This window comes from Anguilla anguilla, chromosome 10 (assembly GCF_013347855.1).
Source record: "Anguilla anguilla isolate fAngAng1 chromosome 10, fAngAng1.pri, whole genome shotgun sequence".
Classification (NCBI taxonomy): domain Eukaryota; kingdom Metazoa; phylum Chordata; class Actinopteri; order Anguilliformes; family Anguillidae; genus Anguilla; species Anguilla anguilla.
The window spans coordinates 31,618,854-31,637,985 of NC_049210.1; the positions used below are offsets into that span (position 1 = coordinate 31,618,854).

At 44.7% G+C, this 19,132-nt stretch overlaps 1 protein-coding gene across 7 annotated transcripts in view; it reads right to left on the bottom strand.

The window, feature by feature from the left end:
* Positions 1–19,132, bottom strand: part of LOC118206422 (calpastatin-like) — a 39,685-nt gene that overhangs the window by 7,267 nt on the left and 13,286 nt on the right. For 5 of the 7 annotated variants that reach the window (XM_035379130.1, XM_035379127.1, XM_035379129.1 and 2 more), the window contains exons 3-8: positions 3,806–3,835; positions 3,520–3,597; positions 2,478–2,558; positions 2,143–2,190; positions 682–762; positions 240–341 (exon numbers count right to left, since the gene is read on the bottom strand). In XM_035379130.1, coding sequence (XP_035235021.1) covers positions 240–341; positions 682–762; positions 2,143–2,190; positions 2,478–2,558; positions 3,520–3,597; positions 3,806–3,835 — 420 coding nt within the window. The remainder of the gene's footprint in view (positions 1–239; positions 342–681; positions 763–2,142; positions 2,191–2,477; positions 2,559–3,519; positions 3,598–3,805; positions 3,836–19,132) is intronic. The other 2 variants (XM_035379131.1, XM_035379132.1) reach the window with 2 other exon arrangements.

A 19,132-nucleotide genomic window follows, 5' to 3' on the forward strand; every position in this document is an offset into this window, starting at 1 on the left:
AGAAACTTCCTGAAAGCATAAACCTCTTGAGATGAATCATCTCATTTTCAAGGGGGTCCATAAAACACAAAAATACAATGAAAATACAAAATCTTCCAATCTTCCCAATCTTCCATGGAGGGTGAATTGTGTGTGGGTGTAACAGTTTAAACGCTGGAATCCAGGACCCATATCCTGAACAGAAAACCAGACGCCTTCTGCATCGAATGTGAGGCACTGCACGAGGCGATGACACTTACACTGATGATGTCCGCGGGATCGATCTTAGGGGGTTCAGGCTCAGGTTCTTGGGATCCCAGTATGTCACTCAGGGCATTGAGGGCATCCAGAGGCACAGAGCCCTGGTGTGACCACAGAGGGATGGGAGGGAGGGGGAGGGTTAGACAATAGAATAAAAAAAAAACAAAAGTCCTTCCACCCATACCCTCATGCTTTTAATTTGGACATGTACCTCCTTCATCGTGAAACCACAGACTATTATTTGAAACTGAAATTGTTATCATTAAACTTATGACATTATAAATGATCTTAACTACATCATTGCATTATTTTTTAATATAACTTGCAAGTGTCTATACATATATTACTGTATGTTCCTACATTCTGATATTAAGTGCATGTGTGTGGCTGTTATATATTGTAGTGTGGTAGGTTGGGAGTAACTTGGGAGTCAATACGTACTGGTTCTTCCGCCGGGGCAATGGGGGCGGATTTTGTGAAGCCAGCGGAGAGGGCTTCCAGGGCACCGTCATTGCTCAGGGACTTATGGGATAGGATGAGAGAGAGAAGACAGAGATAAAGACACCTGCACTGAGGAAGAAACACACAGACGCTTATCAGCTGTTCACACCAGAACTGGGTCAAATAACAAATATGTATTTCTTCTGGATTCAAATATTTTTCCATGCTTTACTGATCTTGTCTGGTGTATTGGAACCAATGAAATACTCTCAAGTGTAAACCTCACCTTCTGGTCACATTGGCAGGCTCAGTTACACCAGGCAAGATCAATAGAGCACAGAAAAGTATTTGACAAAAACATATTAAAAAAACCCGGTTTTATGAAACATGTTTTTATGCCACAGTATTGTTGGGTAAGTATTGTTGGGCACAAACAAAGTTGGAACCTTGTTTGTGCCAAAAGACCTTCCAGAAAAGTGTCCGGTAGAGGGTTCCTTACGCTCTCAGTTTGGCTGAGAGTGACTGTGATAAAGAAATGGAGAACAGTACAGTCCCCTGTCTCCAAACTGATAATGGCTCTCAACCTGTTTTTCGTGTTTCTCCAAATTCAGAAAGAATCCCCCAGCAACAAGATGGCTTACTATTCCTGCAAATCTAATGAAATGACTCCCCATCCCACAGTCTTAATGTTTCACATTCAGTCATTTTAAAATGACTGTGAATGTGTTTTAGTAGAATTAATGTTCTTAGTCATAACCAACTGAACTTATTGAATGTGCTGTGCACAGAAGTGTCTCCACATAGGATATAACCAAGCAAATATGCAACAATGGGGATGGAGCTTGCTTAAACAAACCTTATTCATTATCAAATAAAGGATATTTTAAAAAATAAAATTTATAGCAAGCACTGTTCAATATTCAGGTATTTAGTGAATAAATAGCTAAGAAGCATAAAAGAATGTGTATAAACAATGTGCATATGTGCTTGGATGTATGAGTTTACATATATATAACGTGTATCCGTGTGTGCTTGCTCACGTGTGTGTTTGTGCATGTGTAGGTACGGGAGTCTCTCAAGATGTGTGTGTCATAGTTGTCGGCTCACAGAGCAGAACAAACACACGACAGAAACACACACATTTCTGTGTGCACTTGACCATGGTGCTGCTGTGGGCGTGTACATTGGCATGTTCTTTATTTAACGGTGCTGTGGGTCTCATTGGGGGGATGAAAGCTGCCATTCAGCGTGTGACGCTCCGCCTCCGCCCGCCATCCCCCTCCTCCCACCCCGCCCCCCCCCCCCCTTGTGAACGCTAGGCTGAACCCTGGCAAGCGCTCCCCCCACCCCATGGGCCCGGCCGCACGTGCGCCGGAATGCTAGTCAAACGTGATCGCTTTCGGCAAGCGGAGGCGAGCGGCTCCGCGCGGAATTCCACCACCTGCGCGGGGGCCAACGTACCTTGGGAACGACTTGAGGGCTGTCGTTCGTTTTCTCCACCGGGACACTCTGGTTTTCGTCGGAAAAAAAAAGAGAAAGAAATTCAATCAGGTAAAAAAAAAAAAAAATCTTTCTTTTCTCCACCTCTGTTAATGTCGAGAACAGGAAAAAAAAAAAAAACCGGTTGGGTTTAGAAACTGCCGTAGAGACGCAGGTGAGTGGGGGGTTAAGGCACGGAATTCTCCCGTGCCAGACGGACGGAAAGCTCCGGTGTGTTAGGCGGACACCACCGCAGCCGTGCGTGCGGGTGAGGAAGAGGAAGGCATCGGAGTGGAGGAAGAGTATCCGTGACTGACCGTCTCTCGAAACCTGTATCCAGGTGGCAGTGAGCTCTCTCTCTCCCCACAAAACACTGCTCTGGACGGAGTGATGACGGGCTGGGACATGCAACACACACACACATCTTCACACCCTCACCATTAGAACAAACACCACCGCACATGCAACATAATTAAGGCATGCAACTTAATTAAGAGGCCTGGTGCAATGAACACATGGACATGTGACTGAAGCGGGTTACGTCACATGACACAATCGACAAGCATCATGCACATGCAACACGCAGACTCCATCAGAAGATTCAACACACAGGCAGGCACTGGCACCAGGAACCTGTGCGCACGACACCATGTGTACATTTGATGTTGTGTTAAAGCTTTCTGTTTGCGCGGCAGAAAATAATGAGGTTACTTTGCAAAATATATGCATACACGCAAATTCACCTGCACACACACGCACGCACGCACACACACACACACACACACATGCACACACTCAAACACACCTGCACCCACACACACACATAGACACACATACACACATACATACACACACACACGCATGTGCATACATATGTGCACACACACAAACACACACATGTGCACCCACACACGCACACAGACACACACAGGTATGTGCACACACACACACACACGCACACACACAAACACACGTTCACACACACACACACACACACACACACACACACACACGACACACACACACACACATACACACACACACACACATGTGCATACATACATGCACACACAAACACACACACAGGTGCATACACACACACACAAATACACATACACAGGCATGTGCATATACACACGCGCACACACACAACAAACATGCAGATGTATGTGAGGCCGTTTAGTAAACCATACTTCCTCTCACAAACACCATCATACTCTCGCATACTGACCATCATACTCTCTCACACATACTATTATAGTCTCTCACACATACAATCATTCTCATACAGATGCACACACACACACACACACACACACACACACGCACACACAGGATGTGGGCTGTGAGCAACAGTACCTCCAGATCTGTGTACACAGGGCGGTTTGAGCGGGTCAGGCGTGGGCCTGGAGCATGCAGGGGTCCAGAAACACGCGCCTACTCATGCAAGGCACCAACATCACATGATCAGGGTCATACACATCGCCAACAAATTACACATGGAGACACAGAAAAGCAGAAAGACTGAAAGGAAACCTGAAAGCCTGAGAGAGAACAAAATAAATGTATATATATATATCAATATTTCTCTCTCGCTTTCAGTCTTCATTTGACTCTTTCTCGGTTTTATATATAGGAGTCTTACTTTATTAACCACAGCATCCTCTATCTTCACCTGAGAGAGAAAGAGAGAGAGAGAGAGAGAGAGAGAGAGAGAGCATTAGCACATGCCCGTGATCTTTACAGTGGTCATATGCATATGTCATATGTATACTTTGATTCCCAAACTTTCTGCATGGTGAGATGGGCAGACAGTCACACGCACAGCACTGCGCAAGCGGAGGAGACCGCTAGCGTAGCGCATCAGCGCAGACACCGTAAGATATAAGATAAGATAAGATATACTTTTTATTGAACCCCGTGGGGTAATTTGCCTTCTGCATTTGACCCATCCTAGTTACTTATGAGCAGTGGTCAGCCACAGTGCAGCGCCCGGGGACCAACTCCAGTTCTGAGGCCAGTGCCTTGGTCAAGGGCAACTGCAGGAGCGCACCTAACACACTGTACACACTGGCGCGACCCTGATATGCTGTCCTTACACTGCCCCCCAGTGTCTCCCGATGGGGGGACACGGTTGTTAAACACTGTCCACATATCCCTGGTTCGCATGCAGTTGGACTCCAGCTACGGACATTTCTAAATACCCCTGCTGTGCGTACTTCACCATGGAGAGCCTATACGAGCTTTTAATCTTTATTTTCCACTCAGCTGAATAAATGTGGCGAGCCCTTGCTGCACCTCGTAAAAAAAAGCTTGGCCTGCTCGGTAATAAAAATTAAAAACAGACCTACTGTGTTTCCATGGGGGGAATAAGCTCTGACTACACAAAGGTGCTGGAAACCCCATTACTCTTTAGCACAACATCGAAACTCCAGGCACGTTTCCCAGGAGAGCAGCGCACGCACACGCACACACACACACACACACACACACACACACACTCACGTACGTATTCATAAGAACACACATATGCAAACACAAAAACACATGCACATACTTATATGCTTACATACTGTACAGTATATACACACTTATATGAATACACCCGTACAACCACAAATATATACATACAAATGCAAAATGCACAAGAATGCACACGGACACACACAGAAACGCAGAAACACACACACACACACATGCATACCACAACATTGCTTCTCAAAAGAGGTCATAAATAATGGTGCAAGAGGAGACAAAGGGGACAAAGAACGTTTCGCCTCCTGGTCCAAAACCCTCAAAGGGACCGTGGGAGGATCTGGACACGCATGAGGAGTACTGGAGACCCTCCGAGACTTACAGTCATTCTTTAAGCGCCTTGGGCATAACAGAAACCTGCATTACAGCCACCTGCAAGCAGTTTCCAGTGACTGTCGGAGTAATGGGCTATCAGAGACATCCACCCTCAGTGTTTAACCAGTCCCTGTGCTACATAGACATGCTGAAACCCAGAGAGGCTGAAACAAATCCAAAAATGTTTTCATCTGTAACAGAAGTGAATAAGAATGCAGTGAATGATAAAAGCTTGTTGCTCATGCCAACCGTGTATTATCACTAACGTCAGCCTTTGAGGGAAATGACAGTTGATCACCAGGGAAATATCACTCTTTAGGCATCTAGACATACAGTATATCCACACTGACATTTTGCTCTATAAGTACAGAGCATAATTGAGCTGTGTTTCATAACATTCAGCTGGTATAGCCAGCTTTCAATCAGAATTGTAGGGCACATCGATGAGAACAAGCGCCTCGGATGTCAGAACTCATTCTGCTGAACGTGTTTGTGCATTACAAGGAAACACTCATTTGGCTGCTCCATTAAACTTGACTCAGCAAAAACCTTCTGGCCAAGTTTCAACACCAGCCACATTCCTCTGTATGTTCCAAAGGCCGCCACGGTAACAATAGTTTTCACTGAATGTTCCGATGGCTGCCGTGGTAACATTGTGGGAAAATAAGAAACAGGAGCATCCTCATTATTACATCATTATTACATCACAAAAAAGCTTGTACTAACTTACATACACATAGACCAATACAATGAAAGGACTAAACTGTCTCATGCTACGCTAACCACTGGGTGGCAAAGGTTTTTATGGAAGGATTCATAAAGTATGCACTATATCTGCATTACCATGATCTTTATAAGCCATTCATGAGCATGTGTGCACAAAGTCTCACCTCAAATTTTAGAACAAAACTTTAAACTGCATTAATTTCCACATAAGTGTGCAATATCACCCTTCATAAAGCACTGGCAAACGCTTATGAATGATTCATAAAACGGCATGTCATGTTAATGAAGGTGCTATGCTTTGTGAAAAAGCGCTAGGAGCAAATACTCTGTGTAGTGCAACTGAATAGTTAATTTAATTTTATAATAGTTCTGCCCCCAACCCTCACCCCCCACCCCTTACCCCAAACACCTACAAACATACATACCCACATCACCCCATCCTTCCAGAACACTAGTGAGCACAGTCTGTTCCAAGCAAGTGGCCAATAAATTAGTGATTATGAACAGGAAGGACCCGTTTAATTTGTTCCATGCCAGCTCTCTGGGACTGTTCCTTTCTCTCTGGCCTTCCAGAAAGTGGCTTTGACTGCAGGTGTAGGACAGACTGATCTCAGGTCAGCACGGCAATGATGGCAGGGGCAGGACAAAGGCCAAAGCAGCTGGCATTGATTCTGCTATCACAGAGGAAAACTGACCTGAGATCGGCTGGAGGAATGCAAGTGGTTGTTTTGACTGTATCCCACCTCTCGCTCATCTGATTGAAATAAGTCAGCTTGGATTTAGAAGGTAGGGTGCCCACAGCGCCGCCGTGAGGAAGTTCAGAGTGGAGTGACTCTGACCAGTCAGCATGCACTCTCCATGTAGAAATTTGTGTGGGGGAAATTGCGGGTGGGGTGGCTTGAGCGTTTATATCTTGTATTTTTCAGGGCAAAGTTAATAACAGCGCTATCACAGGAGAATGGTTTTCATGCATACATGTTACAGTCCACTACACTATTACTCTACATTATGATCACTGATGATGTGATGCATAAAATACACATGAATACACTTACACACACACACCCCAACAACATATACCCTCTGTTTCCAGCTTATCTGTCTGTTACCATCAACTCAACTAAAAACGAGATCAGTCCAACTGTCAAATCAAGTGATAAAATTGTGCTTCAAGCAGACACACCCATAATTACTGCTGAAACCACAGAAGGTGCAAAACTGACTCCAGCGAGTTTGACACATTCCCTGCAGACATCTCACCGCATCTCCTGACTCAGTGTGAAAATTCACACACATCACCGACATGCCAGAGCTCTCCAGAAATAAACCTTTTTGTTTAAATGGCTGTCGGCATAGAGAAGGGCAGAAAGAAGGTCCGCGTGTTAAGCTTCACGTCAAATGACATGTTTTCCTCTGAATAGTGTCTGTGTGAGCCTGTTCCTCGCACTCGTGTCTGTGTAAGCCTGTTCCCTCTACACATGTCTGTGTGAGCCTGTTCCTCGTACTTGTGTCTGTCTTAGCCTGTTCCTCCTACTCATGTCTGTGTGAGCCTGTTCCTTCAACTCTTGTATGTGTGAGCCTGTTCCTCCTACTTCTGTCTGTGTGAGCCTGTTCCCTCTACTCATGTCTGCGTAAGCCTGTTCCCTCTACTCATGTCTGTGTGAGCCTGTTCCCTCTACTCATGTCTGTGTGAGCCTGTTCCTTTTACTCATGTCTGTGTGAGCCTGTTCCCTCTACTCATGTCTGTGTGAGCCTGTTCCCTCTACTTGTGTCTGTCTTAGCCTGTTCCTCCTACTAATGTTTATGTTACCTGACTTGCAGAACAGGCAAACTGAGGCATGATAAAAATCAGCAGCTGAAATCACAGTCACAAACTTCAGAGGAGAGTATGTGCTGGTCTGCACTGCATAGTGGAGGTTGCAACAGGGAGCTACAGTTAAATGCAAGACTATTGGGACAGTGACAGAAATTTTGTCATTTTGGCTCGGTACTCCAGCACATTGGATTTCAAACAAACTAATGAATATGAAGTTAAAGTGTACATCCATTATTTACATACATTTCAGGGGATCTGTGCAGGAATTACAGCCTTTTTACTTTTGCAGTTTTGCCCATTGCTTTTACTGTGTTGAAATTTGTGCATACTTTCTGACATTTTTAAACTGAAGTGAAAAATAGATAAAGGTATTTCTCATTGGATTTATTATTTATTCAGTATTCTGTATTCTACTCCAATCCCATTTGTCCAGCTGGAATTCTGTTCCAGACTGGCAGGACAACCTACCCCCCCCCCCCACCACCTCCCAGTGTGTAGGCACGCCCTCACACTGCTGTCGGTTATCTAACACACCCCATAGAGCTGCACAGTACACGTGAACAAACTGCCAGCAACACAGTCTGCACATGCGTGTGTGCGCTTGTGTGTGAGTGAATGTATGTGCGTGCATGTGTCTGCACATGTGTGCATGTTTCTGTGAGCATGTGTGTGTGTGTGTATGTGTGCTTGTGTGCGAATGTGTGTGCGTGCATGCGTGTGCATATGCATGTGTGCGTTTGTGTGTGCACACGTGTTTATGTATGTGTGCTTGCGTGTGTGTGAGTGAGTAAATCTGTGTGAGGATTTGCATAAGTGTATGCATATGTGTGTGTGAATGTGTGTGAATGCATGCGCGTGCGCGTTTGTGTGTGCACATCTGTGTGTTTATGTGTGTTTGTGCATGTGAGTGAGTGAATGTGTGTGCATGCATGTGCCTGCACTTGCGTAAGTGTGTGCATATGTGTGTGTGTGTGTGTGTGTGTGTGTGAATGTGAGTGTGCATGTGGGTGCACATGTGTGTCTGTGTTTATGTACTCATGCTTGTCTCTAACTGGGTCCATTAGGCTAGCTACAGCAACACTGCTAACACTCTTGCTGTATAAAGGGTATGTTTCTGTACACCGCCCAGACATATAATCACTTTATCATTACTTATTCTGCCTCCTGATCACACAGGGGGGTAAGGGGGACCTGGGGGGTTATTTTTAAACAAGGCCCCCCCAAACAAGGCCGCCCCCCCCTCCCCGAAGCAAAGGCCACCCCCCTCCTCCACTTCAGGCCGTGCTTCCACATAAATTCTGCGGGGGAGGTACAGTTATATAAGCGCCTTTAAAAAGGCAGGGAACAGCCTAGGCTTTCCGTCACCATGCACCCCCACCACACCCCCACCCACACCCCGCCCACACCCCCACCTCACCACCACATTTCCCAGCATGTTCTTCCTTCTCTCCCCTCAGGAGAAAAGAGAAAGAAAAACTCCTGGAAAAAAAGACACACGGGCCTACAGGGAGATAGACTTCGGGCAGGGGAATGGCCACGCCCTTTGGGGGGTTCAGCAGAGAGAAGAACGGCGGATGCAAAACAGATGGACTACATATGAGCACGGACTACAGTCGCGCACAGATCAGGTTACCAAAGCACTCAACAGTGGTCAAGAATGTGTACTCAACACAGACACCACAGTAGGACCATACACTCAACACTCTTTGACCCTACTCAGTAAAATCTATAGTGTTAAGTCAACTCTCGCCGAGTACATTTGATCCCTGTTGGACTCATATATACTCTGTTCAAGTTGAATTAACACTGGACATTTTGTTGTGTAATTACAAGTGTTTGGTAACAGTAATTTCTGGTGGCACATTCCAGTACAGAATGTACATTGCTGCAGTACTGTCCTTGACTCTGCCCCTTAAATACATTTTGAGAGGATACATGAAAGTCCAATGTTTCCCCTTTGAAGGAAGGGGGGGGGGGGTGTTAGGCAAATGCAGCTGAATATCAGATGAGCCCATAGCATGGGTGTCAGAATCAGGTCCTGTAGGGCCGTAGTGCCTGCTGGCTTCCAGCAAGTTTCAGCACCGGTGATTCATTTAAGATGCTGATTGGCCAAATTATCCACACAACTCATCCTTGAGGCTTTATTTGGCTGATGACTGACAGCAAACCGCAAATAGCTAAAGACACTGTGGCCCTCCAGGACAGGATTTTGATGCCCCTGGACTACAGAATCAGTGCCGCCCCTCCCGAGTTTTGATGAGTCAGGGGTGCAACTTTACTGCCGAACTGCATGAAGCAAGATCCCTATCCAGGAACAGCTTCCAGCACCAGGCTTTCTATGTTGGGACGCCATTTTGATTTCTTGGGGTTGGCTCAACACAAGCTTCCTGACAATGGCAGTCATATCGCAGACTTGCACCGGACTCAACCCAGAGAAATCCGTTCAGTTATCATTCAAACAGACATCTTTTCATTGGAATGAGAAGCAGGGACACGGGTACTGTACGAGAAACTTCTATGAAAATGAAAATGAGTCATGTAATGCAAAAGTCATGTAAACCACTTAAAGGGGAGTGGAGGCCCGAGGCCATGATAATATATGCCGTTTTAATCGCTGGATGGGAAATTATATCACTGGAGACAGATATGTGCCAAGTCTCCTTCCTACCTCTGGCTCCACCTCTCTCCCTCCCTCACACACTCTCTATTCCCATCTCCTTCCCTCCCTCTTATTCTTCTTCTTTTTATATATATATATATATATATATATATATATATATATATATGTATATATAAAACTGGTGCATACACACACACACACACACACAGTGCCTGCTGCTGAAGAGACATAAACAGTACACCACAATGGGCAAAACACACAAAACAAAGCAAAAAAGCACAAATGCACATTTTGGCATACTGAAGGACACATAATTTATGATGTACATATGTAGTAATCAGCCTCTCTCTGTCTCTCTCTCTCTCTCCGTTTATGTATTTGTGTTCTCATAGCAGCTTGTTCACTGGCATCACGATGCTGTTTACATTAGTTTTGTACATATTTACTCAGCTGCTGTTTAAGGCACCCCCAGTAAACCGAGTTGCGAGGAGAGAGAAGACCCATGATCCCCACTGTGTGGTCACATGATGCTTGTCCAAGGACTAAAATGCACAACTTACACTGGAAGCCGGAAAGAAGGACACACAGAATCACAAACATGAGCTCTCTCTGCATGACTACAAAAAGACAGAAGACAAAAGATGAAAAAGAAAGAAGAAAGTTATTTTTGTCCTCACTGTCATACTCTTTCTCCCTCTCTCTCTCTCTCTCTCTCTCTTATAAACAACGAGTGGTCAACTCTGGTTCAAAATGGCCGCAATGCTTCTAAATCAAAAATATCAATCAATCAACATTTACCACAGCTACAGCAACTTTTTAACCTGCCAAACCAATTTTCACTAAGTAATGACATTATTCTATAATAATGTTATATTTCTGATTATAACATCCAAATAAAATTAGAATTCTTATAGTAATTATTTTGTTATGGGGCAGGAGTGTCTTTGATTATCACTCCGTGATAATCCAGTGTGAATCTGGATCATACTGTTGCTCTTCCCTTGGCAGGAACAGTGTTGTTGTCAGCAGCAACTCAGAAGTCATGCCAAGCTGATGTTGGCATCAGAGATGAGGCATTGCTTTGGCATGCAGGTCATCGAGTACAGACAGCCCGTCACTAGTATAACACTGGCAAAATCTGTCTCCTGCCAACTAGCTCAAAACAAGGGCGGGGAAGGAATGTAGCTGAGGTACTGTAATTATATTTTTTATCTTTCTTTTTTTTTTTACGTAAGCATTTGTGTAACAACCTTTAATTTCAGGATCTCAAATCTTCATATTGAAGTAGGGGATATTCAACCACCACCAATGTTCAGAAGGAGGGCATCATTTTGAGCAAGGTACTTTTTTCAGATTGCTCCTAATGTGGTGGTTTCTTTTTGTAAGGCATTAAATAGAACTGTCAAAAAGCATAATTCTATGCACTAAATTTATTATATATTAAAAGGGAAGTCCTTATTTATATTTAAAATATTTTATTATCTGCACTATAAAAGGTCATTTCATTTGTCTTGTTTAAGAAAAATGGTTAAAAGATGTATCAGTAAGGTAGAAACTGTTGTAAAACTATTCCCTGTTAGTGTTATTTTATTTGTACATCAGTTAAATTAACTGTTTATGTCTGCAGTCAGCCTGAAGGGGAAGCCTGCGACACGTTGCTCCATTCTGAGTAAACCAAATAGTGAACTATGTGTCATGCATATTCTGTATTCATTCTCCGTGTTTCAGGTATGAAATGAAAAAACAACGTCTGGTAAACCACAATACATGTATAAGAGTACTGTGCATGTGCTATCAGGGATTCCGACGGAATGTTGAGTGTCATAAATGATTTAGTACCAAGCAAAAAAAAAATACCTCATACTATTTTTTTTCAATAGCCGAGCCAACACAAATGAGATGCATCATTAAAAGATTAGGGGTGCATTCCAATTCCTTTTTTTTTTTTTTTTTTTTTTACCAATGAAAGGAAGCGAAGCAATGGATAAAATAAGCGATTGGAATGAGCCCTATTTGTTATTTAACATACCTGTTGCCGCAGTCTTACAATAGATTTGGTGCCCCCTACTGGCATGGTAGTGTAAAACTCATATCAAACCAATAAGAGTGAGCCAAAATAGGCAATGACAAACCAGGTTGTTCATTTAGATTTTCTATTACCTTTGTACCCATGAAAACTACACTTTGGTCTTGGCACCCCCTTAAAGTCAATGTCACCACCTCGCCACCCCATAAACTTCTCCAGATCTGCCCCTGCGAGGTGTAATGGCTTTCAAAATGCTCTGTCTGTCATAAGGAGATAATACAGTAATAGTTAGCAGGATTTTTTAATGCACGGGTTACTAAAATAATTTTGCGAACGTTAAAACTAATTCCACTAGATTCAGCGTGAATTTGGAAAGTAGCATAAATGGTTGCAATATCCAATATCCTTTTGCGACTATGATTTAAGCTTGTGATGTAAATGAAAATTTCATAGAAAAAATAAGATTTAATTTACCACTCCAAAATCTAGCAAATAGTATGGGCTATGTGTTAATGTTACTAAAAAGCTTTGTATATTTTTTATTCTAAATGCATTTGTTAGATTTAAAGTGGAAGGTTTGTGTTGTAGAGAAAGTGAACTTGTGAAATCACGAATGAACGTAAAGCCTTATATGCTTATATGCCTTATATGACCTTATATGCTGCAGATTAATACTGATATTAACTATTTGTTTTGCACTGGATTGCCACTGTTAAAACATTTTCCATTCTGAACGAAGCAGTCAAAGAGTGAACATGTCTTGTGTGTTCCTCGTTCATTCTCCCCGTTTCACGGGTGCTACACTAACCGGCTCAGACAAAGTTGGCACTGATAGACTGCTAACCTGCTCCTAATCTGACGATAAAGGGAGCGGCTTAAAAAGCTTAATGAGGCACTCGGTTTGGGTGGTGCATTGAAAAGAAAAGTGACAGCATCTGAAAAATCTGAAGGTGTATCAGGGCCGGAGGGTGCGAGGTACGAGCTGCGCCCTACGGGCCTGTGGGTGTGGCTCTGCGTAACAATCCAGGGCTGTGAGAGAGCCACATAGGCGTAGCTGAGTGGCACAGCATTGGCTGTAGCCTGTGCGCTTTAGCCTGCACAGCTTGTGTTCTTCAGCCTGAGTGCTTTATCCTGTATTCTTTAGCCAGTGTGATTAAGCCTATGCTCTTTTTCCTGTGCACTTTAGAAGGTGTGCTTTACTCTGTGTACTTCAGCCGGTGTGCTTTAGCCTGTGCAATTTAGCCTGCGTACTTTAGCCTGTGCGATTTTGTCTGTGTACTTTAGCTGGTGGTCTTTGCTCTGAGTTCCTTAACCAGTTTGCTTTAGTCTGTGTACTTTACCCTGTGTTTTTTAGGCTGTGTGATGCTCTTTAGCCTGTGTCGCAGGTTCGAATCCCGGGTAAGGACACTGCCGTTGTACCCTTGAGCAAGGTACTTAACCTGCATTGCTTCAGTATATATCCAGCTGTATAAATGGATACAATGTAAAGTGCTAAGTAAAAGTTGTGTAAGTCGCTCTGGATAAGAGCGTCTGCTAAATGCCTATAATGTAATGTAATGTGTTCTTTAGCCTGTGTGCATTAGGGCTGTGCAGATTCATGTGTGCGCACATGTGAGCTTGCATTTGTGCCTGCGTGTCTGTCTGTGTGCATGGGTGTATATCTGCATGTACTGTATTTGTGTGTGCATGTGTGTGTGTATGTGTATGTGTATGTGTTCCTCTGTGGACTTTCCATTTCCTCAGCTTTACAATGGCAGACATTGACCTCCTTCCACAAAGATGATTTAAACAGGCCTTGGTCACACAAGCCACTCTCTCACATCCCACAAGGCCAAGCGAGCCTCTGAACTGATTGGGCAATCAGACATTCTGTTCCTGGCTCCTATAGGTAAACAAGCCCCTCCCTCGTTTCCATGTGCAGGGGCAGAAAGGAAGTATAAGAGGACTATACACTTTTACACAGAGGCGTGCGGGTATTTACAGAGAGAGCGAGAGAGAGGGAGAGAAAGTAGGATTTTAAAGGGTGGCACAACAAGGCAAGACAGGGTCTGGACTTTAGCCTGCGCTCATAACATGAAACAGAACATGTTCTAGACATACGTAAAGTTACAGCAACACTGCAAGGATTGGCCGATGGCCAGTGGCAACAAACAAGGTAATTTTTTTCCTTATAAAAAAACAGCTGGGGTGATAGATTTAAAAAAATATATCACGTCATCACAAATCAAAAAAGCTGTTGATGAAACTTTAAAGAACATGGCCTCTTAAAGTAAATGGGGCTAATTAATCAGTAAATAAAAGTGAAGTAGCAGAAAACATGTTGAAGTACTATAATTAATAAAAGACTCAAATACAGACAATATCATTAAGCCTAAATTGATAATATGTCTCTTAATGCTAATATCTGCTTTTTATATGTTCTTATTAACTCTGCGGTTAATTGATCCAGGATACAGTACTCCTGCCCAATACCATGGGCAATCCCAGAATACTTCATCATATTAATCTCAATCTCCCACAAAGCACACAAGACGATGTGAGCAGATAGGTGGGTGTGTCACATGGCGTGTTGGTGGGAATAGAGCCAGGAGCCTCAGTTACTTGGCAGCCAGCATTCTTCTGACAAATCACAGCCGCTCAAAGGTGGAGCCTCTGGCCCCGCCCCCTCATGTTTGAAAGGCGGGGCAGAGCATGCAGAAGAGGACAGTTTGCACTCTCAACAAATGTCCTTTGAGAAGAAAGAATCTGCACTCCTGACACAAGAGAAGCTCTTACAAAATAGGCCCCCCCTAACCCATCCCTCAGCCTAGTTCAGAATGTTCCACATGCAAAGAGAATATGAGTTGCCAACTCAGCAATTCTGCCACCAGACTTAGAGGCTAGCAATGTTAAAAGAAAATGTAAACAATTCTGAATACAAAAGCTTCTATGCATTTTTTAAATGTTTTTTTTTTTCTTTAAGAGGCCTCTTTTATTCTTTAAGAGGTCAAAACAATTAGTGCCAATAACCGACATCAGCTTGTTACACAACAGTGCCTCAAAATATACACAAAATGGAAAAGATGTCTTGAAGTTCCTTTTAGTTATCCTCAAGCTTCTGTTCACAAAAATACTTTTGGAGAGTGGTGTAGTTTTTTAGTCAACAGTTCCCAGGCAACACTGAACACGTGGAGTCGTAATGTAATAGAAGTAACATTCCCACTAATCATCACCTAATGCTTGATGAATACACAGAATACACTTTGACGGCATTCTGGAATTTTGGGACAGGGGGCATTCTGAGTTTGGCATTCTGAATTCTAGATGTAGGTTCCAGAGCTTAGAGATTAGCATTTTTGAGATGTTAGGAGTTTTCTGGACAAGGTAAGCCTTGTTCAAGGAGAAACCTTAGCAACGGGGGGTGTGGGCTGTGAGGTGTGAGTCAGTGTGTTTATAAGAAGCTGTGGCCTCCCAAATAAACCAGGTACTGAAGCAAGACACTACCCCAGTTTTTGCGCCTTGGGTGAAGTCATCGTCTGAAGCCTGCTCAGGGCTTTCCACCTTGTCGCTCTCGGTCTGTGATGTTACAAGGACCACCGGTGTCCCTTTATGGCATATGAAAAAAAACCTAAGCTACTAAAATTAGACTGCTCAGTTTCACACCAAATTATGACGCCCCCTAAAAATGCACAAAGAATCTTGGTGTCAGCATTGCGTGACCTTTCCGAAATGCAGAAACGAAGAGTTCAGCAGAAGAGCACGACATGTTCACATGCACACGCACACCCCCCCACACACATGCCTTCATACAGACATAATATCTGGTTTCAAAATGTCTCCAGTACCGGTAGGTTCAGTTCTTCTAAACATCCCATTGGTCAGTGTAGTATACAGCCAGGAACATCCGATAGACCTTTGGACAGCTGTGGCTCACAACTATACCCACCGTAACTCAGTTAGAACATGGACAAGGAGCCAGAGGTCACATTCATTTAAAATTCTTTACTAACTGCTTCACACTAAGCAAGCCCAATTCTCACAAGAGACCAGTCTCCTGAGAGACATTAAAAAAATGTTTTAAAAATAGAAACGCCTTTGATCTCTTATTGCACCCCTCTCTTTAACCTGTCAATCACACTTTGTGAGGGTACAGGGAGGGTATCCGCTCTGTGTTCCCACAGAGCGGATACCTCTTCAAAAAATCCTGAAATCCAAACTACTTTGTTCAAACGCAACTGGTCTTTAGCAAGGTTCTGATTGTGTTGACATTCATAAACGTTGCTACGGGCAACATCCTAAAGCACTCCACAGGAACCGTGACCGTCGGCCCGGAACGTGGGGAACGCTGTTAGCAAACCAACATTGCGCCACCAAGGCTGCGGTCTCATCACTCCAGTGGATAAACTGTCCTCCCTGCCTTTTTGCCCGTCAAATCCAAGCACAGCTAAAACACGGGGCGAATCAGGGGGAAAGGTGCTTTATTTAGGAGCGTTTGAAAAGGTACGTGACTTGGCATGGACCGAGGGGCCAAAGGAACGGTGCAGGGCGCAAAAAGGAAAGAGGAACGCACGCAAATAAAAACTGTCGGAGGAATGCATCGTTCTTGTGTGCATAGTCTCCGGCAGCTGCAGCACTCACTCAGTCCTTTCAATACAATTCCGCTCTCTCTTTCTCTCTCCCTCAGAATTCCAGACTGATCCTAATTCCCTGCCCTTTTCCTCTGCATTCTTGACCCCCCCCCACACCCCCACCCCGCTGCCTCCCACCCCTCCGCACCCACCCGCCCTTCAACCAATCTCTCTTCCTTGCACCTCCTCCCAAAAGTTTACTCCTATAGCAGAGCTCCTCAGCAGCTGTGGGATACACAGTGCCACACAGAGGACAGCTACAACAAAATAAACAGAGGCGGAAAAACGCCAGAACAATCCCGGCACAGTCGCCCCTGGACCCCCTCCCCCACACCCCCCCCCCCCCCCCAACACAGTCCCGCTGCGGGATGTCTCACCTGTGTCTCCACGGTGACATCCTGCAAAGCCTGTTGTTCCTTGGATCCTTTGAACCAGCTGAAGATTAGCCCCATGGCTGCTGGCTGTAAGCCTCTCTCTGACTCTCTAACAGGCTGTGTGTGCGTGCGCCTGTGTGTGTGTGTGTGTTTGCACGCGAGCGGTGTGTCTGTCCCAACTCCCAGCAGCAACGTGAGAGAGAGAGGGGGAGGGGGGGGGGTGAGGGAGGGAGGGAGGGAGGGAGAGGGAGGAGGAGAGGAGAGGGGTGGGACTCCTGAGCCCTTTCCGTAAGAGCCCAGGGAGGGAGGGCTCAGGGAAAGAACAGCAGCAGCCCCAAAAACACACACCACCCCTCGTCACATGAACTCTCACTCCTACCGCTGGCTCTTTAACCGAAAATAAACTGCACTCTTTGCCAGCGACCCTGCACAGGAAACATAGCCTTCCTATAGGAACGCAAGCTCAAGTTGTGCAAATCCGGTCTATTACCATGGACAACCACACTCAACAACAGGCTCCTCGCCTCGATCACCAGCAGTGCGAGGCACACTGCGGTCATGCTGACTGTTCTCAGTGACCGCAAGGATATCGAACAAAGATATCGTACCAAATTAATTTCATTTTCAAATATTCGACCTTCGGCAAGCCAAAGAAATGAAGAGCTCAGTTTATCAACGCAACACAGAGAGCAAGCTTGCCGTTTACAAAGACACAAAACCACAACAAGGGAGAAAGTATGAAAAGCCACAAATCACCTGTCACTCAGAAACGAGGCCAGGTTACGACACCAAGGCAGCGGGTTCCACAGTCACGTTTAACCACTAGAGTCACTGCCATTGGAAAGCACACGGTCACCTATTTTAACAAGAAATCTGTCCTTTGACGGGGGGGGGGGGGTCCGAATTGGTTTGTTATTTCCTGTGTTTAATGACTTCACTGGACTACAGGGCAGAGGGGACCGAACCCACACCCCTCCCCCCCCCTTAGAAAAACACACAAATAATGAAAAGGGAGGCGGAGTCAATACAAAAACAGGGAGGCTCAAAAATGATTTCCTTGTCCTCAGAAAGAAAAAAAGTTTTTCGAAAAAGGCAATTGGAAAACAGCAGGACAGAGCACACATTCGCAGGAGAGTGGGCGGGGCAAACAAAAGCTGGCCTGTGAATCGGAGCGGCCGCGCGCACGGTTCGGTCAGGCGGCCGGCATTAAGATCGGCGGGCAGCGGGCCATGACAAACAGGCCCGCATTCCTCACCTCCGAAACACAGGCCGCCTGCCTCCCAGGGCTCTCGTTCGCTCTGAACCCTGTCTTTCCACGCGCGCCCGACGCGAACGGATCCGAGATAAGGGTTCAGGGTTCTGACAACAAGAAGTCAGGGCTTATCGTTAAAAAATATTCTGTACGTGTGTGCCCCGGGCATGTGCAGAGTGCCTGAGTACCTGTTCCTTTTAACCCAAGTGTCTGATGTGCCCCTTTAATTAAATAATAGAAATAATATTTGTATTATTGTTGTTGTCATTCATTTTCATTCCTTCATTTAATATATATATATATATGTTTTAAAATATTGTGTACAATAACTAGGTTTCGTAAAACTCAAATCATCACCCTTGAGGTCTAAGAACTGCTGGTTTTCAACCCTCCCTTTTCCTGGGAGTCAGGTGTGATTGCAGTCTGGCCAATCAGTAGCACTAATTGTTCAGATAATTACCTGGGGGAAAAGAAAACCAGGGCCAGATGTGGATTCTAGGTCCAGATTTGAGAATCCATGTTCTAGGTTATTGGGCCTTTTTCTCACTGTGAGTACCTGCCCCTCAAAAGGTCTCAGCACGGCCCTGGTATGGTTGCCATGGGGACACGCTGAGAGGGCGATTATATAAATAAACAGGCCTATACTTACATAAGGATTTCAACATCACCGGGTCTTCCTTACGATCAAGGCCGTAACATGA